The following is a 25,048-nucleotide window of genomic DNA, read 5'->3' as shown; positions in this document are numbered from 1 at the left end:
CTCAGGTGAAAAGTCAAACATGATCTTCATCTAATGTCTGTTAAAAATTACAATTCTTGTATGTTGGTGCCCAAATATTTAAAATAGGTGATGTCTAATTTATAATATGTTCAATCCTAGAATTCCAAAGTTCGTTGTGGAAAACATGTTACGAGATTCTCATATGTAGAACTTACACAAACATGTTCATGGACCAGATTATTAGTGTAGAATGACAATCCATGTAATGCTAAAGACATACACTAATACAATTGGATCTGAAGTTTGGCCACAACCCTCGGGCTTCTATATGACAGTCCCCAGGTAATCTATCAATAGGTTTGGTTAGTACATTGGCCATACCTGGCATTATTGACTTAGCGGCTTATAAGTTAGAACTCACAACAGAGAAAGGAGATAAGACAGGGAGAAGATAGGCAAAGTGGTTTACAGCTCAAGGGGTTAGCTTAATTATTGCTTGCCAATGTTGTTGTGCTTTTGGCTATTTTTGTGCTTGGAGGTGTCCTGTTGGCATCCCTGTATGTTAGGTGAACTAGTTTACACCAACAAATTTACTGGAGATGCTATCCATGAATGTGGGTAAGTGTTCCTTGGATTTCCCATGATGTTTTCCTTGGGAAAAAAGTAAAAGTAAAATGGTTTAGCCCTTTTCCATGTGGTTCTCCTGTGATCTTTTGTATTAATGAGAGTGTTCCTTACACTGCGCATACAGAAATTATAATGCTTACAAAGAGCGTAACCTCAGCTCAGTGATCTTGCTATTGAGATGCTGGGATGTTGAACTTGACCTGATGCAAATCCTTACCAGAAGCTCCTTTGGTTCCATGTGCCACCCTATCAAGATGCATCCACTGTTCCCATGTTTCACATTTCATTACATGACGTGTAGATTAGATTTCTTTATGGTTTTCAGTATGCACAATTCTCTAGCAGCTTTTATATTCTAAATTGGCCTTTATGTTTGAACTTTGGACACTATTTTTTCCATAATTTGTGAACATATAGTTTTGGCCTGGAAATTCAAAAGGTTTATAACCAATAGGTAGTAAGTTCTAAAAGAAATAGCCAATGGGAAATAGAACATTGAACCTTGAGTGTACTGAGATTATCCATAGGTATGCATGTGTACATTTTTCTTTTGGAAATGCTGTTTAAACTTTATAGTAGTTTACAGCTGTCCTTTGGCTAAGCTGTTGTGCTATGAGGGTTGTTTCTATGCCATCAAAATCTCCCAAGACTTGCATCTGGCTTCAACTGTTCCCATTCGGTGGGTCTTGAGTCAACAACCTCCTAGGTAGCACAATGGCAACACTCTCACCAAGATCAAGAATGAAATAAACTGAGCCATCCATATGTCCATGAAGCATTGACAAGGGGCTAGGACACATAGTGCTCTCCTAGAAAGATGAGAACATTTTTGTAGTAACCCCAAAAGCTAACACTTGATCTCGTAAACTATCTTAGAAAGTATGCTGTGATGTACTAGAGTGGCATCCTTTGAGTTTCCCTTGGAGTCTTTCTAATATGGACTGTAAATGTTGAAATTCCATGTTAAGGCTGCAATAAAACTCATAATTTGGTACTTAACTGGTTTCCAGTGATGTAGTTATAGATATAGGTGTATGTTTACAATGAATGATCCAAGGAAATCATGCCAGGCACTGCTGAACTATCTGAACTTAGTACATGAAAAACAATTTCTGTCTTAATTATTTATGCTTACAAATAGAAGTCACTGAGTTTTAGTCAATTGGGTTTATCTTGAGTGGTTGGGAGGAATGATTGTTATCCTCCCCACTGAGATTGAAGTCCCACATGTGACATGATGAATTTCGTTGTAATGGCTTCAAGCCCTGTTTTGAGTCTGAGCAGTCCATCGAGGACCAAAACATGTATATTCCTCATATGGAATACAAAGATATTTCCCATGGAAAAAATAAATCACTGAGTTTTAGCTATTTCCATGCCCTTGATAAACGTTAAAAAACTATCTATGCAAACTGCTATGATTCAGATTTCAAAATTGGTTGAGTTTGGAAGGACTTTCAAGACCCCAAAACTACTCTATTTTAAAGGAGCCTCTTTCGAACCATCATGTTAACATCTAAGTTACCAGACACAGGGACACAGGACACGCAGGACACAAAAATTCAAGTGTCCTACACGGGGCACGTTGACCCCCCAGAACAGGACACGTTATATATATATATATAATACTAAATAGATATTTCAATGATTTCATATTACACAAATTCTCATGATGATACAAATTCAGACATACATCTAGATTCTACATTGTAAATTTGTAACATTATGCATACAAATACAATCGTGACAAATTCATCAATGATCCAATACGAGAAAGACAAGAAACTGCAGTTTTCTCATTAAGTCATCAAAATCAAAATGTGTTACATAGGTACTGAGTCCTGAGGACTCCTGACTAGCAATGCCAATGGCAAATAGAAATAGCAAATACAAAACAACTACAAGGTAGTAGGTAACTCATCAATCAACATCATCAAAATCAGCATCACTGTCATGGTCACCACTGCTCTCCTCTGCATCCTCCTCCTCTATATCCAATGCAATCTCTGCATTTGCTGGTGTGAAGGCTTCAAGAGTATCACCATCATCAAAAGTGATAGGCTCTAACATTGTCTCATTATGATCCAAGTTGGCCAATGCCAACTCAACACTGTTGTCCAAACCCATATCATCAGGGAACACATCCCACATCTTTGTATTTCCTTTCAACTACTCCTCTCTCTGCTTGTAAATAAGACGAAGGTTGGTGTGCACATACACCATTGCCTTTGCCCTGGACTACTCTAGCAACAAGATGATGAAGTAACCAGAGAGAGTAGCCTCATGGCTAACTGCTGTAGAGTAGGGCATGTTGCCCCATGAGTTGCCCACCAAGAATAGGGCTTCTTAGCCCCCCTGACTCTAATCACATCATATCTTGCAAATCGCCCAATGCGAGTGGAAAACTCTGCAAAGGCATCCTCCACCTCATCAAGGGATGCTCTATCCTGAAATATCTGTGTTATATAAAAAATGAATTAATTAATAGTTATTAGGCAAAGGGCATGATCAAAGATCATGCCCAGTCACCAAGAGGCACCCAAGGCGATATAAAGCCAGGGGCCTCCCATAAATTGTAACCATCTTCTATTTTTTTAATAATAATAAATATGAATTTGCTGAGTATTTGAATACGTTTGTGCCATCTAGAATCAGAGCAGGTCGATCCCGCTGCTTGCTTTCCAGCATCTCCTGCGCTTGTCCATCGTCTTCACAGTCCCGCTGCATATCTGTCTGCCGATCCGCTGTAATGTCCGCTCTATCCATCCACTGTTATTCTGCAACACCCCTTATTACTCCATTTCCCCACACATTCCACTCACCTTTACAGTCGTCACCCACCACATCAGCCCCATCGTGCCGGCGAACGCGACAATCCCTGCCGACACTGCATCTACTGTGGCACCCAGAACTCAGACTTCCAACCGTGCTCCCCCAGAGTTGTTCCTATCCGCCGCTATCGTCACCAATTCATCTATGTAAGAATATATCCAGTTTCTATAGTCACGAGAGCCGCCGACATCTACCACGGTCAACAGATGTGACCAACAACGAAGGGTCATCGGTGGTCCCGTAAGCGTTGGGGAGATTGATTTGATGATTCATAATAATTAAATTATAAAAAATAAATAATTTGATTATTATTTAAAAAAACTATATGTTATATAATTAAATTATTTATAAAAAAATAATTAATTAATTAAAAAAATAGTCAAATTAAAAGAAAGTTAAGCTAGCAGACAAATATACACCCCCACAAACCCGTTCAATGTCATCGATCGCAATGACTGATTTCAGCAAAAAAATGATTGATCTTGAGAATAGGATTACTAGCCACTCTGATGATTTCAACCAAAAATTAGTCGATCTCGAGAGTAAGGTTATCGAACATTCCGACGATATCAAGAAGCTTCAGGATACGACAAATCGGATAGAACAACGACTCGGGCAGAACTATCTCAAATCCGAAATGAATCATTATCAGGCAATGTCAATGCTGAGCATTTTGTGTGACAGGATGAAGGTTACACCCGAACAACTACTCCAAGATGATGGAGGTAATCAACAACACAATTCATCAGATTCAACAAATTCAACAGATTCTCATGCAAAAACAGAGTCTCCAAAAAAATCATCCACGCACCATTAAGGAAATACTAACACGACTTTTTCAAATAAGCAATTCTGTAATACCTTCACCAATCAATACCCTCTTTTCGCTCAACTGTTAACGACGTATCAACGAAGAGCAAAAATCAAGCTACCCAAATTCGATGGTAACGAAAAATACAGTGTTGCGTCACTGAATAAAGCAGAAGAATATTTGGAGATTTACGATATTGACAATGATGACGAAAATATTAGGCATGCTTCCATGAAAATGGAAGGTGAAGCATATAAGAGTTCTTTTCAACACTTATTAGATTGCGACAAAAAGGAAATGTGGATGAATCACTCGAGAATGGGAGACCTTAGTGACATGAGTACCTGGGTTCTCAAAATCTCGTCTAATTCAATCATACACCTTCGGACTTAAAACTCATCTACGAGTAGAAGTTGAGCTTCATGACATTACGTCAATAGAAGTAGCAAGACAAAAAGCAAAAGTTGCTGAAAATAAATTTGAACAGATACTGTGGTCAACACTAGAAAAAGTATATTCGAGACGAAGAATGCCCCAATCTATGAATACGGATAATACAAGATATGTTCCACCACATCTTTGTGAAGGCGAAAAATCTAACGTGGAAATGCAAAGGATAAAAGAAGGCAAATGCAAACGTTGTGGCGAGAAGTGAGGCCCTAAACATAGGTGTACCATAGGAAAAGAGTAAAAAAACCTATATAACTGTGAAGCAACTAATGATTCAAACAGTGATGAATCGGACATAGAAGGAATAGAAGACACCCCAAAATTCTCTCCAGAATTAGATGACAAAAGTATTCTGGAAGTGTCACTATCAGTTATGATAGGTATATCACAACCCTAGACTTTAAATTAAAAGGAAATATAAAGAAGAACAACGTAGTGGTTCTCATGGACTCCGGTAGCACCCACAACTTTTTAGATGCAACCATGGCAAAGAGACTCAACATTTTCACATTCCCCTTGCCCAACATGAAGATGATGGTAGCTGACAGTGAGAAGATTGAAAAGGTAGGGAAATGCCACAAGGTCAAATTGCAGATTCAAGACTTTAATTTAGAATCCTTGTTCTACACTGTACCATTAGGAGGAGTAGATGTGGTCTTAGGTATCCAATGGCTACAAACCCTGGCACTTACTCTGCCAACCATCAAGAGCAGTTCATAAGCATTAACTGGGAAGGGAAGAGGTACAAGTTATATGGATTCCAAGCACCAAAGAATCAAATTGTGTCATCATCCCAGATGATGAAGATGATTCAGAAAGGAGCACCAACTTATGTAGTACAATGTCACCAATTAGAAATGTTATCTACAAACATGATCAACGAAGAGTCACCAAAAGTACAATAGCTAATTCAGAAGCATGAAAAAGTATTCCAAGACCCGCCCATGAAAATGCCTCCTAACAGGGAAATCTAGCATACAATAGAAGTCAAAGCAGGATTAGACCCCATCAACATCAAGCCATATTGATATCCACATCACCAAAAGACTAAAATTGAGAGATTAATCCAAGACCTTTTAAAATGTGGGATCATCTTGAAAAGTAAGAGTCTATATGCTGCTCCAGTGGTATTGGTAAGGAAGAAGGATGGATCATTCAGGCTATGCATTGATTATAGAGAATTAAACAAAATAACGATTAAAAACAAATTCCCAATTTCCTTTATCGATGAAATGTTATATGAACTACATGGCGCAAAATACTTCTCAAAATTGGACTTCAGGTCGGGCTCTCACCAAATCAGAATCAGGTTGGAAGACATACCAAAAACTGTGTTCCGAACACATGAAGATCACTACAAATTTAGAGTAATGCCCTTTGGGTTAACCAATGCACTAGCAACATTCCAAGCCACTATGAACGAATTATTCTGTCCATATCTTAGGAAGTTTGTATTAATATTCTTTGATGATATTTTAATTTACAGTAAAACTTGGAAGGAGCACCTAAAACATCTGGATAAAGTTCTTACACCACTAAAAGAGCATCAGTTCTATGCCAAGAAATCCAAATGCACCTTTGGGAAGGAAGAAGTAGAATATCTCAGACACATAATATCTCATGGAGTAAAAGTGGACCCTAATAAAATCAAAGCTATAAAGGAATGGACCAAACTAGTTAATATATCCAAGCTAAGAGGGTTCTTAGGATTGACTGGATATTACCGAAGATTTATTAAAAACTATGCACATATAACTGCACCTCTAACAAACCTTTTAAAGAATAATTTATTTCAATGGAATGAGGAAGTTGGAAGGTGTTTTGAAGAATTGAAGGAAGTTATGTCTAACGCCCCAGTATTGGCAACTCCAGATTTCTCTAAACCATTTATCATTGAGTGTGATGATTCTGGATTCAGTATAGGCACAATGTTAATGCAAGAAGGGCATCCAATAGCTTTTGAAAGTAAGAAGCTCAATAAAAGCGAATGTCTTAAGTCCACATACAACAAAGAAATGCTTGCTATTATGCACGCACTGGCTAAGTGGAGACAATATCTGTTGGAAAGTAAGTTCTCCATTCGAACAGACCATAACAATCTCCAACACCTCCTTCAACAAAAGACACTTTCCGAAGAACAACAAAAATGGTTTGAAAAAATTGTCGCCTTTGACATGGAGATACTACATAAAAGGGGAAAAGACAATGTAGTAGCAGATGCCCTGTCTAGGAAGGACGAAGAACTAGCATTACTTGTAGTCTCAGTTGTTGTTCCTAAATGGCTTAATGAGATTCGAAGTGAGTATGCCAAGGATCCAGAAATAACTGTGATAATCAATAACCTTCTAGACAACTGAAAATTTGAACGGAAGAATGATATTCTATGGTACAAAGGAAGAATCTATCTGAATTCAAACTCCAAGTTTAAATCCAAGATACTCAAGGAGTCGCATGATTCACTATTAGCCGGACATATAGGATTCTTTAAAACTTACTACAATGCACGACAATCATTCTTTTGGAAGGGGATGCGTCGCAATCTTTAGAAATATGTAGCAAAATGTGACAAATGTCAAAGAAATAAAAGTGAAAATATTACGACACCTCGATTACTTCACCCCTTAAACATTCGAATCAGAAATGGGAAAAAATATTGATGGACTTTATTGAGGGATTACCTGTATCTGAAGGCAAGGATAAAATTTTCGTAGTGGTTGACAGAGTCGTCACTCACCAAATATGCTCACTTTATTGCAATGAAGAAACCAGAGTTAGCTAAACAAATCGCTGAGATATTTCACAAAATATTTATAAATTATATGGTTTTTCGAAAGTCATTGTGAGTGATAGAGATGCCAAATTTAAGGGTAATTTTTAGAAGGAATTGTTCAACCATATAGGAACCTACCCAAATATGAGTTCCGCGTACCACCCTCAAACAGATGGACAAACAGAAGTTGTCAATACATGTTTGGAAGCCTACCTACGTTGTTACGCTACAGAAAAACAAAATAACGGGTTCAGTGGTTGCATCTCACTAAATGGTGGTATAATTCTACTTATCATACGTCAGCAAAAATAACTCCATTCCAAACTTTGTATGGGTACAAACCTCCGAAATGGAAGGATCTAGCTACCATCCAGACAAATCTACCAACTATTAAAAACCAACTAGAAGAAACCCAAAAAATCGTTCAAACTCTAATAGAAAATTTAAATAATGTAAGAAACCGTATGAAGCAACAAGCTGATCGAAACAGAACCGAGAGAGAATTTGAAGTTGGAGAATGGGTATTTGTCAAGCTCCAGCCATACAAACAGTTGTCTTTGAAACAAAAAGGAAGAAATAAATTGGCACCAGGAGGTATCATATCCACCAAGGAAAAGAAGCTTCGATCTCGTGTAATCAAGGAATACTTGATCAAGTGGAAGGATTTACCAAAAGAAGAAGCTTCTTCGGAGACTAAAGTGTTTCGTGCATCCTTCCTCCCCTGTGAAATTTCACCATCCATGTGAGGAGGGAATCTGCAGGAAGGTCCACCATTCGGCCACTCATGGCTGTAATATGTTGGATTCAATGAGTGAGCCAATGCAAAGACGTGCAAATCTTGTCCCACCGGTTGGCAAGAATATCTTGTATGGCGATGAAGAAGGCCTTTGATGACATCTCATACTCAGGGAACTCACTCTGTAAAATAATGGTCCTCACAGACTCAATCATGGAATCCTGTCCCTCATAAACGTCTCCTAGGATGGGTTGGTTTGTATCTGCAATTCGTAGTAAAGCAATGATAGGGTCCATGACCTTAATAGTGAGATCTACCCTCTCCCACCAAGCATTATCCAACACCGTGTCCTTGAATCTTTTTGAGGCTACTTAACTTGTCTTTCTCCAAAAAGACCAAAACTCTGAAATAACCATGGCCCCAAGAGTGGTCTTGACCTTCCTCAACCTCTTCAACATGATGAATGCAAAGGAAAACCATGTATCTGCAATCTTTAACAATGATAGATGTGTGTACTCTTTGTAGATTATGAGGGCATTGGTATGATTTTGTACAAAGTTGTAGATATGTCATGCATCCTTAATAACACTTCCAATCCAAGGCACATCAGAAGCAATAATTTTAAGTGCTAAACTCAAGGAATGGACAATGCAAGTGTCCAAAATACTTGTGGATATTTAGCTTCCACAATCATGCCAACAACCTTGCAAATAGGTGCATTGTTTGTAATGATTTGCACACAAGAATTTGTTGAGAAATCAATGCTTATAGGAATTAGGGTTTGATTCCTCTTTCTTGATAATTACTTGTGAATTATGTTGCTTCTTTTACTTGTTTATTAGTCTATCCTTCATCAAGCAATTACCAAATTTTATGTATATGAAGACCACAAGAACAAGAGACACAAGATGTAGGCACTCAACCAGGCCAAAACCCCTTCAAGGGGAAAACCCAGTGCAACTCTTCCACTAGTAGATTCAAATCAAAATGATACTATCCAAAACCTCTTAGACCTAGACAAAGACATCCTCCAACCACCAAGTCAGCCCTTCCTTCCAATAGATGATCCTTGTCAAAGTCTCCAAGTGACAGCTTCCCAATAGCAGTTACAATCCAGAATTCCACCCCCCAATAATGGATTTTTGACTCCCAACTACAGAATTTTGGACCTCTCGTAGATTCAGAATTTTGACCCTAGCAATTGCCCAGAAAATTCACATGTGTGAGAGATAGATAGCCCAAGAACTCGTTTGAGGTCTTCCCCGTTGATTTGGGGTAGCATCAGAAGTGCTCTAGGCCTCAAATTTTGCAGGGAGGCTTGGGCACATGTATTCCAAAGAACCCATAAAGTGTTTTGGGAAATTCCACCCAGAGATAATTTTATTAAAATAATTAATGTTTTTTAATGGGACCCTGAGTCTAAATTTAGAAAATTAAAAATATTAATGGGTATTAATCTAATTGTGGGTGTAACTTCTAGAAGAAGACGAGGATCAAACTAAAATGATTTTAGCCATTGATTAGCTTTTAATCTAGGCCGTTGAATGTCAACGAGAAGATTATTTAAGGGAGCTTGAGGGTCATTTGGAAAACACACTTAGAGATCAAGAGATCGAATTTTTGAAGTGAGAAGTTCTCAGGAGGAAATTTTGATCGAGTAGATCTTTTGTAGAGAGAGGCAGTGAGTATCCAGAAAAATGAAGTTTTCTTGGGCTGGAGAGTACGAGGCAGAGAGAGGGCCTAACGACATCCAGAGAGCTGACGCAGTGGCAGCGCAGGCCTTAGAGGGAAATTGAGTTTCAATAGCCGGGAGCCGGGGTGTGAGATTGGGAGGCAGAGATTCGGATTTTCCAGCCAGCAGAGGGTCTAGAGAAGGAGCAGCATGATACCCACTAGGGGTGACACAGAAACTGCGTGGGAGTGACGCAGTTCTACGCAGAGGGTATGCAGAGGCTCCAGTTCAGCGTGATCAAACTTAGATTCTCCCAGTGACGGGGTGAGAGCACTTCACCATACATTTTGTCCAGTTTCTCTTTGTATCGGATTGCTAGTTGAGCATCGAAGAATTGTACTCAAATTTACTACTGCATAATAATAAAACCCTCAGATTTGTTGCACCGATTTTCCCACATTGGGTTTTTCTGGGGACATTTGTCCAAAAATAACGATGTCATTGTGTTGTATTTTCTTTCTTGCTTAATTCTTTGTTTCTGCATTATATTTAATTAAGTGAAAGTTGCAATGTGTGTATTTCGATATTTGTCGTAGGAAACTACAAGTAATTTGTTTAAAAGAATTTAACAAATAGGAGAAATATCATCAGTTGTTGCAGTAGGGATTCCGATTTGGAAATTTTCACATGGTATCAAAGCCGCAGGTGAAGCAAGAAGAGCAGAGCTGATAGATCCAGCACTGAGTAGGGAAATCGAAAAACTGTAGGAGGAAGCAGTTCGAAACCCCAGAGAGTTTGCGCAGTTCTTAGCCGGAGGGCTGAAATTTCGAGGCAATCTCTCTCCGAGAGAGTCGACGGAGAGAAGGGCTTCCAGATCGAATTTTTGCCAGGACAAAGGGAGCAGCATTGAAGCCTCGGTGTGAGGAGAGTTGGTGGGACACAAATTTGAACCCCAAGGAGGAGGATAATGCAACCTTTGCATCGAAGGGGTAGCAGGAGCAGTGAAGACGTAAGAAGGACATCTCGAAAATCAAGTTTTTAAGGTGTGGTGAGCTAGGTCACTATGCTACACAATGTCCTCTCAAGAAGAAGGGCAAAAATGAGAAACACAATCTGAATACTACGCTCGCGAAGATCAAAGAGGAGTTCGCCATGACAACCGAGATACCTCCAGGAGGGAGGTGGGCTGATTTAGAATTGTAGTTCGAAAGAGCTACAGATGGGGAGGATCCTTGAGGAGTCCACCTCTTGAATCAATACCTTGCTACAGGAGCCCAATTTTGTGGTAGCATGATGGACTAGTGTTGGATGGTGCCAAGGAGTGTCAGAGAGAGTTGCAATGGCTAGGAGCGCCAGAGTTTGAGTAGTGCAGAGCAGAGTTGACAACAGTGTAGATGGCATAGAGTAGAGGTGTTGGGACAGGGTCCCCTGGGATCAGTTTTGCAAATAGTTTTGTTATTTTTGTAAAGTCTCCGCATTTTGAGGAGTGGAGCGCGAAGATGGTAAGGAGTCAAAAGGGCTTTAGGAAGGTCAAAGCCTGTTAGAAGTTAAGTTGTTTTATGACCCGCCCATGGTTCGTAGACCATAGTATTGTAATGGAAGAAGCTATAAAAATGAGTCATAGAGAGTCATGGGAGAGATCTAAGATTGTATGGTCAAGTGATCTAAGTCAGAGAAGTTTGTTTTTTGTAATTAGGCGAAGGGGAAGGCTGCTGCAGTGGTGTGCGCAGAAACCTTGGTAAGTTCGCAGCTGAGTGCGGGGGCCCCTGCCACTATGTGTGCAGGGAAGAAAGAGTCTGTAACAGAAAAATTGAACATAATAAAGACTATTTTGGAGCAATATCTATGTATCTGTGCATTATGTTTACTTCTAAATTTACTGTGTATTCGCTTTGTTTACTACATTTATCATAAGAAACACTTAATGGATGCACGAAAGTGGTAGATTTGTTAGTTTAATTGATGTTATGAATGTTTAAAACAATCGGCGCAAAGTTAGAATCTGTTATCCGTAAGTTATCGTAATTTCCGCGTTTTAAGGATTAGGGTTCGCGGAGGTCTGAATAAAGCCCAAAAGTAACATGAACATATCACATAGACCTTTGGATGTAGAACCCTGATTCTGTCATCCTCCAATACTGCCTCGGGTGAGATTGTAGCCTACGCTTCGCGGGTTGTTGCCGAAAGGGCCGACAGTGTAGGGTTTCGTTGGTTGGCACGCTGCACAACTAACTCTGAACCTGGGTCCAGACCCCCTCAAGCCAACAAGAGGTCCGCAACAGTGCAGTATATTCAGAGGGTCAGTGCAAAGACTAGCAATAGTCAGGCTCCAACATTCAAGTGGTATCATACTGAACACAATTAGCTCAGTAATGTTGGATGTTTTTCTATCGCTAATCGAGTAGCAACAACAGTTTGCAATGCAGTGGCAGTTGGCAGTGGCAGTGCTAGCAGCATCATAGATGCAGCACTTGAGAGGGAGTTGTAGTACGGATGCAGTGTTGATAGTGGCAGTGTCAGTGACAACGCAGTAGTTGGTGGACAACATGTCAGACATCAACAGTGTAGAGGACAATGCTTCAGAGTCAAAGCAGTATGTAGCAGCATATATTGCTAGAGCACATTCCTCGCTAAGATGGAGTGTTGATTTGGGGTAGCATCGGATGTGCTCTAGGCCTCAAATTTGGCAGGGAGGCTTGGACACATGTATTCCAAAGAATCTAGAAAGCGTTTTGGGAAATTCCACCCAGAGACAATTTTATTAAAATAATTAATATTTTTTAATGAGACCCGAAGTCTAAATTTAGGAAATTAAAAACATTAATGGGTATTAATATAATTGTGGGCGTAACTTCTAGAAGAAGACAAGGATCAAGCTAAAATGATCTTAGCCATTGATTAGCTTTTAATCTGGGTCGTTGAATGTCAACGAGAAGATTATTTAAGGGAGCTTGAGGGTCATTTGGAAAACACACTTAGAGATCAAGAAATCGAATTTTTGAAGTGAGAAGTTCTCAAGAGGAAATTCTGATCGAGTAGATTTCCTGTAGAGAGGGGCAATGAGTATCCGGAAGAAGGAAGTTTTCCTGGCCCGGAGAGTACGAGGCAGAGAGAGGGCGGAACGACGTCCAGAGAGAGGCAAACGCTAGCCCACGCAAGGCTGACGCAGTGGCACCGCAAGCCTTAGAGGGAAATCGAATTCCTGCTAAGCAAATCGAGTTTCAGTGGCTGGTGAGACCAGGGGGCAGAGATTCTGATTTTCTAGCCAGTAGAGGGTCCAAAGAAGGAGCAACGTGATACTAGCAGGGTTGACGCAAGAACTGCGTGGGAGTGACGTAGTTCTGCGCAGAGGGTACACAGAGGCTCCAGTTTAGCGTGATCAAACTCAAATTCTCCCAGTGACAGGGTGAGAGCACTTCACCATAAGTTTTGTCCAATTTCTCTCTATATAGGATTGCTAGTTGAGCATCGAAGAATTGTACTCAGATTTAATATTGCATAATAATAAAACCCTCAGACCTGCTACATTGGTTTTCCCACATTGAGGTTTTCCGAGGACATTTGTCCAAAAATAGCAGTGTCATTGTGTTGTATTTTCTTTCTTGTTCAGTTCCCTGTTTCCGCATTATATTTAATTAAGTGAAGGCTGTGTTGACCCTACTGCCTACACCTACCTACAAGTTAGTGAGAAAAGCCTTCAACCCCACAAGGTGTGGTTGGTGGCAGGGAACTCAAAGAAGGGGCTATCAAACTAATCTTGACTCTCTCTGTTTGAGCTATCTCCTAGGTTAGCTAAGGGCGGTGGTCCCTAATGAAAAGTTAAGTTAAAAAGGATGTGAGTTTCTAGGAGAATTGTTAGAGTTAAATAGATTATCTATTTAAAATTTATAAGCAAAAACTGATATGAGCAATAACCATCATAAGATAAACATGAAATACATAAACAACCAGTGCCTTCCAAGTATTTGCTCTTTAAGAAATGAAATTGTATTTTGCTTAAAATGAGGTGAAATGCTTTCAAATGGAAAACCAAAATAACCCTGAAAAGTGAAACAATAAATTATTAGCACAAGATATTATAAATGCTTTCAAGATGAATAAGTCTACAAATCAAAGCATGGAAACTATCTTGCTCAAAAAGATACAAAAAGAACTCAAATATTAGACCAAGATGACAACATGCAATTAAGTTTACAACCCAAAATAATAGTACTTGAAAGTTAAATCAACCATTCATGACAATATGCAATTAAGCCAAAAGATGAGTCAATTTCCAAATACAAGAAAAATTAAACTTGTTGCAAAATTAAAATGAATTACAATGGTTGCATCCAAAGTGCCTCTTGAAATAAGATTTGCATGTGAGACTTTAAACCATCAAGATAGCAAGAAATTTAAGAACTTTGCAAACAAAGAAAATATGATAGAATGAATTCTTGGTTTATTTTATTAATTAGTGTTAAGGCAAAGTTACAATTGAACTCTAGTTCTCAAGCCTCATTCTCGCCCAAATGTTTGGATCTCACAATGAGGAGTCAATAGAGGTAGAGGGTCTCTAAAAGTCGATTCAACCAACTTAAGTTGGAGGTATGTTTTAATGAGGCTTGGGTCCTTCCTATACTAAAATGCCTAGATGAAGTGCAAATTGTGTTAATTCCCAAATTAAACTAATGTTTCATGCAAATGCTTCAAAGAAAAATAGTTTACAAAACTTGAGAGCATATGCATGTGGGAATTTAAATACAATATTAGTAAAAATTTGCATGTGGGGTGAATGTATTGATTTTAAGCATGCATAATATGAAATTGAAAAGTTAGAAAGCTAAGAAAAAAACTAAAAGCAAGATTAGGCCACCCATAAGAATCCCTCCTCTAAATGAGGAAGGGGGATGCCATGGGAAAAATCCCAAGCACTTAAACTGGGTAAAAATGCTTCTAAGAGGGTAGCCCACAATACGAGAGAGATTTTTACAAATATGAGACTCTAACAAAGTTAGACTCTCTTCCCAAAAATATAACAACAACAAACTTGAAGATGGGAAAAAATCTCCAAAAGAGATTCACAAGGCTCAAAAGGCCCACGGACTCGTTGAGTTTGAAACTCTCCCAAGTGCTTATGGCCTCCCTAGAAATCAGTCTTTGGATAGCATGAGGGGGTCCTGTATACACACGAGTGAGTAGTTTTCCAAAGCTTGTCTTCAAGCTCCTTGTTGTCCAATGCTCAAGCCTATGGGCTGCAAAACACAATTTTTTTTTACCAATTGTCAGTGTAAAATTATGAAAAAGAAACCAAAACTAAACTTAGAATCTAATTTACAAAGTACTAGCTCAAGTAATGGGAATGAACCCCCATTTTGTCTAGCTTTAGAAATGACTCTTGAATAAGAGATATAACTTTGAAAGAAATAGAATCAAATAAGTATTTTGAATTTTAAATGGATGATCAAGTAGCTATAGATTAAGAAAACTCCCTTTTTCTCTTCGTTGGATTGAAAACTTGAAGCGAAAAAATGGTTGAGTCTTGGATCGCTGTGATTCTAGGAGTGAGTTGATCTAATTGAGATTTCTCCCACTTCCAGATGGATTCCTGCACACATTACAAAATATCTTTCCCACACACTTGAACATGTATTAGTTTGCACAAGATTAGAGCAATATAATGAATAAGATAAACCGAACATTCCTCCTAAAATGAATTGGTAAGCTTATCCCTAGAATACTACTCTAAATCAATGATATGTGTAAGATAGCTTGCACACATCAATCCAAGCAAAATGACAAGCATAAACTAATATTAATTCAACATGCAAAAAAAATTAAACACAATAGCAGTAGTATGAAAGGACATCACCTCATAATGCCAAGAGAACACTGGCCAAATAGTCCCAAAGTCTTGATTATATTAAGAAAGTATGCAAACACAAAATGACAGAGTTTCCTCAAGCCCAATAATTTATTACATGATACAATATGAGAGCCCATGGTTCTATTATATAGAGAGTTTGGAGCAAATCCCAATGAAAAATGACAATGACAAATGGCATTGGAGTCAATCCCAATGTAGAAGTGATTAAACAAGTGGCATGAGGTGACAATCCCAAAGAGAAATTCAAATTTGTTGAATGGAGCTCCAATGCCAAGTGTAGAAAACGAATTCTAGCAAGTGGACATTTTTCTTCTTCCCTTATGTGCCAAATTCGAATTTTATGATAGAATAACAAGTGTTTATGGGTGGTAACCCATGTGGGGACAATTTCCCACAAAAATCTCCACCAAATATTCTCTCAGATCCTCCCAAATGTGCATTAACTTCACAAATTCGAATTTCCAAGTAAGTAGCTTTCTCCTTTAATGCCAAAAATTCGATTTATTTGAGCACGTCATTTCCTTGATTTTAGGAGTCCTTTATTTTTCTCCATTTATTTAATTTCTGGCTTAATTAATTGCCAAATTTCCCACTAAACCTAGGAAAAGTGGGTTTTGAGGGTTCAAAACACATTTTTAACCCATCAAAGTGTGTCATAGTAGAAAGTTGAGGGTGAGAGGTGCAAATTTCATTACTCATACACCATACAACTTCTCTAGACATCACTTATTACATTACAAATGCAATTTTATTAGCAATTTCCGCAGTACGGAAAATCTAAAAAATTTAAAAATGACTACCTAGACCTAACCAAATTCCACAAATTTTTTTGTGTGATCTAATATGGTAATATACATCGACTCTAGACACTTAGATGTGTTAGGGGCTCAACCTTCAAACCTTCACCTCGGCTTTGGGGTAAAACGTGAGTGAAAAAACCAAAAAATTATCTGTCTCTGAAAAAAGAAGGGATAATTAACCAGATGAAAAAAACACTCCAAGGTGTATTCGTTTGCTGATCGAGTCCCAACATCCTAGGCCTGTATAGACTCAAAAAACTCATCATTACTAGTATCACTTATTACAATTCCCCGCAAGGTGTGGAATCTGGGTACAAGAAAGATGATGAGAAGATAGAAGTAAAGTTAGAAAACTTTGTTGACTAATGATATCTGATGGTACAAGTGTCCTGTGGATCATCTTTGGGCATGGAGTCTTCACATAATCATCAGGTGCCACTCCAATGGTCAACAAACTGCAGTGTATGTATTTCGATATTTGCCGTAGGAAACTGCAAGTAATTTGTTTAAAGGAATTTAACAAATAGGAGAAATATCATCAGTTGTTGCAGTAGGGATTCCGGTTTGGAAATTTACACATTCTAGCTTCTTTCGTCCTTTTCCAATCTACTTTGCTCTTTTTTCTGCTTCTCTTCCTTGTAAATCGAACTTGATGAGTGAGTGCTCCAAATAGGTCAAACTTCCTTTTATATATAGCCTTTCTGCTAGGTCGAATTGCCCTAATGTAGGCCGACTTCATGTGGACAGTGTTGACTTGGTGTGAAGGTGAAAAATAACCTTTTTGACTAAAAAATAATTCTTTTTACATGATACAAAAGCCCAAGAAGGGTCTAATAAAAATGACAATGACTCTATTGATTCAAGACAAAACCTAGAATCCTTCAATGGAGGCTTTAACCTAGAAAACATTGACCCAAGCATGAAACCCATGCTTTAATAAGTCATTTTCTTTAATAATAAAATTTATTTTGACAAGTACAATTATGAAGACCGACACTAGTTACATTCTTCAACAAAATCAACACCTACATCTTCAATAACTTTAATGAACAACTCACCCATATATTGTGCATCCTTGTATTTTCCAAGTGCATCCACTGATTTCAAGAAAGCTGGTCCATTCAAGGAAGACACCATGAAGTTGATGATTGGGCGGTGTGTTGGATCTGTCTATCCATCAAAAAGAATACTAACCCCAAATGTTGGCCATGTCGATTTAATAGGCTCAAACATTTTATCCACCTCTTTTTTTGCCTTAGTCAACAATGTGGAGGCACATACCCCGATGGAGCCCCTTGAGTTAGAGCTCAACACATTTCAATAAATAAAGATGATCTTGCAACATTAAATGATATGAAGTTTAGATAGAAAAAGATGGCAATGGTGATATCAAGCTCTTTCCTTCTCTCGCGCTAAAATATCTTGTCCAATGGACCAATTGCCACTGCCTTTCTTTTTGTTGCTTGACCTACAACCCCACCAAAACTCTCAAATGGAAATTTGTTGCTTATTTTTCTCAAGAATGGAAGGAGATCCCCATTCTTGTTTTGTTTAGATGATGCAACCACCCTGGCCACACCAACATTGGCCTCTTTTTCCATTTCTTTCCTCTTAGCTATAGACACATTTGCACATGCTCCAATTCCACAACTTGGTAAACACAACAAATGCGCTTTCACACGGAAATAAGTGCTCTTAAATTGACTGTTGCAATAGCTGCATGTCCAAAGAACATTGCCTCCTCCTTTTAACTTGTTGCCTGGCCCTTGATCTCTTGTGACATATTTCCACAAGGGATATTTACTTTCTTGAGCCTATTGTCTTTCTAAATTTATTCTTCCGTTAACATTTGAAGTTGTTGTTGCAGCCCCACTTCCAACAGAGAGAGCACTGACAGACCTTGATGAAATTGGAATAGGAGGGGCATTACAAATGGGGACATTTTTCCCCTTCTTTTCCCCCTAACCTACTATCCTTGATTGAGCCATGAATGTTGTAAAAAAAGGAGGAAAAATGCACTAGCATGTAAACAAAATGGATAGGTAAACTGTTGTAGCAAAAATGAAAAAAAATGGAAGCAAAATGCACTTACCGGTTGCTTGAATCACCTCCAAAATGCTCCTAAACCCTTTGCTACTCGCTCCCACACACCCACAACAAGAGAGAGACACAACAATGAATAGAAAGCGACCCAAATCAAACTTTTAAAGAGTTGTGACACACATTTCTAGAGGGACACATGTCTCAAAATTAGGGCACGTTGCCAAACGAATCAGATTCACGGGTCTAGTGAATCCCACATGTTCAGACATGCTCAACCCACGAATCAGACACATGCCCCTCGAGAATCATGTTTGACATGTGGGATTTGGGACACGTGTTAGAAAATAATAAAAGGCAAAAAGATTTTCTTATACTTCATAATTACTTGTGATGTTCTTGATTTTTTATTAGATTTTTTTATATCTTCTTTTCTTTTAGTTCATCAAGAAATTACCAAAGCAATAGCACATGCATCAATGGACACCAGATATAGGCACACAGCCAGGGCAAAACCCAGTCAACAATTCTTCCTTCAATAGTTTTCTTGAGATATTCCAAGACTCTAGACCTTGACACAAACTTTCCTCCACACCAAGTCAACCTTCTTCTATGATTGCAGATGATCGTACTTGACCTAGCAGCAACAACAACAATAGCAACACTTTCTTGGACCTAGCAACTTCGACCTTTCTTTGGAGACTTCGATCTTCACTGGAAAACTTCGATCTTCACTTAGAGACTTCAATCTTGGCCCAATATAGCGTCTTGAGGCAGCGACATCCAACAATAGCAACTTCAACCTATACTTGATCTAGCAGCAACAATTGCTATAGCATCAACAAGATAACTTTGATCTTCCAAACTAGGGCACGAGAGAGAGAGATAGATGCACCAAAACTTCGATTTTCCTTCTTTCCTTCTCCTAGACCAAACTTGCACTCCTTTTGCCTTCTTCCTCGACTTCGCACTTTTTCCCAGCTTCAAAGAGATATCGAACTTGCTTGAGTTGATTGTCCTCCAAATGGAATTTGAACTGCTTCATATATAGCCTTTAGGTGAGGTCGAATAGCCTTCCTTGAGGCCAACTTGATCATCTTAAGGCTAACTTGGTGTGGAGGTAACATAATTCATATTTGACTCAATACTTAACCTTTTTACATGATTCAAAAGCCCAAAAAGGGTTTCTTTAAAAGTACAATGACTCTATTGACTCAGAGAATCCTAGAAGTCCTCAATGGGGACTTTGACCTAAAACATGATGACCCAAGCATGAAACCCATGCTTTAATAAGTCATAATAATAATAATTATTTTCTTTGTTCTTTTGAAAAGTACATTACATGATGACTCAAATACATTAATGAAGACCCAACCTAGTTATATTTTCCAACAATACGAGGGAGGGGAGGGGGGCGAATCCAATTACTTAGGTTGAGATACATTCACAGTTCCAGAAAACATGTTTTACTTCGACATGTGAGTGGTATTTTGTTTTTACACCGCAACAATTGAACATGCCCTAAAACATTCATTCATAAGGGTCATGGCTTGTTAAGTCCCTCCATTGCTTAAAGTTGAAGTGTCACCCACATACAATACAAGCACAATGAGCACCTTAAGGTCATTTGGGATTTATGGATTCACATTGGCTTAGTTTTCAGTTAGAAGTTCTTGTAAAGCTAGGAGTCTTTTTTTTTTGACAACATGCCTCTTATATTTACAAAAAGGTATAATCCAAATCTGTAAAAAAAGGTGGAAGCATATATACAATGGTAATCATAACCTCTTCCTTGGGGCAGCTAGATCTGAAATAAAGAATAGTCAGCGGGATCCACATAATGAGCTTCCTTTATCAAAAGCAATGTTATCAGAACTGAACCTTTGACCGAACTGGTAGACCCTCCAAATTGGAAATGGTCAGAAAATGACCAGAACTAGTAAAAAAAGGCCAAACCAAAAAACCGGTCAACCAAGAACACAAATATTCAAATTTTAAAGAAAACATATAATTTATATGCATCCATATGAATCCAAACCATTTATACAGAAATAAGAAAATGTTCTCATCTATATAGCATGTAAGGGTGCCCATAACCAAAATAACACCAAGTGAAATCCTTCTCTGAACCGAAAATACATCAACAAACAGGCCCTAGATGGCATCTAGCATCCAAACAAAGTTATTCTATAACAAATACCTACATATCATCAAAAGCATTGCCTATATTGGGATCTCTGTCATCAATATCACCCTCTAAACATTAAAATAAGATAGAAAAAGCTTAGCACATCAAGTCAAGATTTTGTTTGAATGATGGGTACATTTTAGTAGGGTCATGATAGAGGAGTTCAACAATCAATGCCACCAACATCAATGTACATAGAGGGCTTGGTGCTCTTGATTAAATGCTAGTTCCATACCCTCATACATGACAAAATCTAATGGAAACGTTGCAATGTCCCCAGTCCTGAAATCCCGAAAACTGTTAAAGTCTGCTGCATTTTGAGTGGGATCTAAAATTCTACTTTCTCCATTTGAAATCCAACGAGGTCGGAACCACACTCAAACATCGTGAGTCAATTAATGGTAATGTTAAAAATTAAAGTACAGAATTACATTATCAATTTATCATTAATTGCATAGCATTAGTAGTACAATATGTTCAGTGAAATACTATGCTTCTCTACCCTAAATTATTGATTTAAAATAATAAAAATAAAAAAATTAAGAAAAAAAATTGTGTTCAAAGGGTCCTTCCTAGCATTGTACAAAACTGACCGGTTCCGTACTGAACCAGCCAGTTCTGTAAAAGAAAAACGGTTCAGTACCAAATTGGCCTTTTCCGGTCTGTGACACCAGATCAGATTAGTTTTCCCTTAAAAAATGATAGAACCGGTCGGTCCAGTCCGGTTCTGATAACATTGATCAAAAGAGTTCCTTCACCCAAAAAGAGAAGAAACATACAAAAATGACATTTCACTCGCATGGGTTGCATCTCACTTTCTTTGTGAAAATAATATATATTCTATTTCTTAAAAACAAAGATTTCATGCTGGCCAAAACACCGTCTGCATGAAATTTTGGTTTTGGACCATATCAAATCTGTGTTCCATAAAGTGGTATATGATGGATTTCTTAATAAAGAAAAATCATGCAGAAGAAAAACATATTCACATTTTCATCATTTGCCTTTGTTTTAATAACCATATTCGAATTCACTGATGTTCCATTTCTGTGCATAAAATTTGCAGAATCGGCTGCGGTACACATTAAAAATGGGAATGGCATCGTCACACTCGTTGCTTTTCTGGAAGATCCAGAACTGGACCATCGGATTCATGCATCTAAGCTGATATGTATTCTTTCAGAGAGATTAGGCCAGGATTTTGCACCTGTCTTGAGGAATAATAATCGATTGTTGCTGCTAAAAGACAAATTGTTAATTTCAGGGACAAATGCAAGTGAAGAATGTTCAGCAGCTGCATACATACTTGCCAACCTCCCACTTTCAGATCACGAAGTGAAAAATGTGCTTGGAACAGATCTTATTGGATGTATAGTAAATGCCCTTATGGAACAAAGGGGAAATAGAGCTGGAAGAAATTCATGGGCTGGTAACACCATGGTAGAGGGACTCCTTGGAATTCTTCTTCATTTTGCTCGCTGTTCAGACAGAACTGTACTGGATAGTGTCCGGGAAAATCGACTGATGATTGTTTTCAAGGAGCAGCTTATGTACCATGGGCAGCCGAAGGTGAAGCAGCTATCTGCAAAAGGACTACGGTATTTGTCAGAGGCAGCGCGTACCGTAGCCAAGGACTTGGAGCCTCAACCTCCGAATGGTTGGTGTGTTTCTTATATGTTAATGTGTGTGAATCCACCACCTACTCCAGTTTTGTGCCCTGTTCATGGAGTACCATGTGACCAAGATAGCATGTTCTGCTTAGTTAAGGCCAATGCAATCAAGCCCCTTGTTGAGCTTCTTGAAGATAGTAATATCGATGTGCAAACTGCAGCTGTAGAAGCCCTATCAACTCTTCTTTCTGATACAAATAATTTAAAATCGTGCGTGGAAGAACTAGATAAAGAAGAAGCGGTGCAACACATACTTGGTTTATTCTTTGTGGTTAGGCCTGGGCAACTTCAGGAAAGAATAGTGTGGATGATAGAAAGAATTTTGCGAGTGGACGAACAGTCACAAAGATATTCACTTGATCAGAGTATGGTTAAAGCATTGGTGGAAGCATTCAAGCATGGAAATTCAAGTACCAGGCAATTGGCGCAAAGTGCCCTTACCAATCTCAAGGAGCTATCTGGAGCCAGTGCAGGAGTGCTTTCCCGATCTCGACTTCAGAGATTTGGAAATCCTCAATAAATCTTCTATTTTGTCAGTTTCTCAATTTTCTGTAGCCAGTGCAGGATTGCTTTCCCCATCTCTACTTCAGAGATTTAGAAATCCTCAATAAAACTTCTATTTTGTCAATTTCTCAGTTTTCTGGAGCCAGTGCAGGAGTGTTTTCCCGATTTCTACTTCAGAGATCTGAAAATCCTCAATAAAACTTGTATTTCGTCAATTTCTCAGTTTTCTCCTACTGTAATATATTCGAGTACAGAAAGCATTAGCCCGAGGTGGTGAGAAGTCTGTTCGAGTAGGCATTCGGTGATTTTCATCATTAAAAAGGATTTTGTGGCATTGTTCTCTACTATCTATGAGTCAGGATGACCTTAAATCAAGCAAAATTTTGAAGGGGTTAATTTGCCACCGTCAGATGAGTTGAATTTCTGCCTCGGAAGTATTGTGGCATTCATTAGGTTTGTAATTTAGTTATGTACGATATTTGTTTTTAAAATTAATATAATTTATATTTGTTTTTACTTTTATATTAAGAGGTTTTTAATGTTTAGATGTGTAACTGATATGAACGAGAATATGATGTGTAACGGATATGAACAAGAATATATATGTCAGATATCATCTTATTTTATTTTATTTTTTTTTATTTTTTTTTAAATTTTGATATTTTAATTAAGCTTGATTCAAATAAAAATATATGCATCATATAATATATCTTACTGAAAGTAACTTGATATAAAAGGAAAGTAGCCTAATATAAAACGCGAGGTTTCAAATTTAGAAGTTATAGAAGGTTTTTTTATTTTGACAATAGTGTAGAAACAATCATCACAATGATTTTATGGGGTTGGCAGAAATTCTAGATGGCTCCTTTATTTGATAGCACCAATAGAAACAACCAACATAATGATCTTAATGTCAAATTATAGGGGTGGGCTGAAAATGGGAAAGATTGAAAATATATGATTAAGAGGGACATATTTGACACAATTGCCAAGAATGCAAAGGAGACAAGGAGATTATTGACAATCACTATGGGTGGCAAGGGGAATGAGATGGTATCTCTTCCAGGTGGGAAGAGAGAGAGCTATAATAATTCCTTACTAGTGCAAGATAGAACCTTTCTTTTCGAGTTTCTTTAGAAGTGAGAAGACCTTGGATGACATAGAGTTCCACTCATTTGATTTTGAGTCATGCTGTATGAATAGAAAGAGGCTTGGGCTCAAGAAAAATATGTATTTAGTAAAGATATAATATTTCATTATCACAATGCATTCCTCCCTCCATTTCAATGATCATATACATAATGAACGGGCCAACAACTCAATTGGATGCACTATAATGACAGGCTAGGTAAGGGAAAATCTAGATCTAAGCTTCATTAAGGGTTGGGAATGCCAGTGAGTTTGGAACCTAGCTTTGGAATTAGAAAATAAAATTAAAACAGGTCATTTAGAATTGTCCAACAAACAACATTGGGAGTAGGTATAAAGAAGAAGAAAACCACTCAAAGGGAGAGGTGGCATAGCGACAAGGAATGAGAAAACAACCTCTAGGATGAGGCATGAAAAAGAGAATGAGACAAACAATAACTTGTTAGGGAGAGCAAGTAGGATAGATTCATCTTTGCCACTCTAAAACAATTGAAACCATTAAACAACATTTGCTACTCATCATCCTTCAACTGTCAAAGATATGAGTTGACTTAAAGCATATTGTGGTAAAAGGTAATGCTACTTTAGAAGAGGGAAATTTCAGAAGTCTTTCCATGTTTTCTTTGTTAGACCCAAAATACACCTACATCAAGGGAGGCATATTTAGGGAAACCATTGGCTTTGAGTAGGAAGTCAAGGATATAGATGTAGGAGTCATCAAAGGCAACAAATACACCAAACAAAAAATTGTTGAGGTGGTCACCATCTTTGGTCAAATATTATAAAATAAGATTGACGAAGATAATTGAAAATGGAGTTTGGTTAGAGATAATGAAGGAGATGCAAAGAACTACTCAACGACTTGGAAAAACCTACAAGTGAGAGGAAAACCAAGGGCTTAGCTCAACCAATTGTTGCCAATGTTGTTGGGCATTTAGCTAGTTTCATTTTAGCACATGTTTAGGTTGAATG

At 38.1% G+C, this 25,048-nt stretch overlaps 1 protein-coding gene across 1 annotated transcript in view; it reads left to right on the top strand.

The window, feature by feature from the left end:
• LOC149192730 (U-box domain-containing protein 44-like) overlaps positions 1-23,449 on the top strand; it is a 142,698-nt gene extending 119,249 nt beyond the window's left edge. Inside the window, 1 exon segment of the mRNA XM_089404686.1 lies at positions 21,820-23,449. Within this exon segment, the coding sequence (XP_089260812.1) occupies positions 21,820-22,943 (1,124 nt within the window). The 3' untranslated portion in view covers positions 22,944-23,449.
• The last annotated feature ends 1,599 nt before the right edge of the window (positions 23,450-25,048 follow it).

This window comes from Pinus tabuliformis, chromosome 2_2 (assembly GCF_031772625.1).
Source record: "Pinus tabuliformis cultivar Carrire ecotype Pingquan chromosome 2_2, CPIR1, whole genome shotgun sequence".
In the NCBI taxonomy this organism is placed as follows: Eukaryota; Viridiplantae; Streptophyta; class Pinopsida; order Pinales; family Pinaceae; genus Pinus; species Pinus tabuliformis.
Note: the sequence above shows the minus strand (reverse complement) of the source record. Positions and strands in the feature narration are given on the sequence as shown.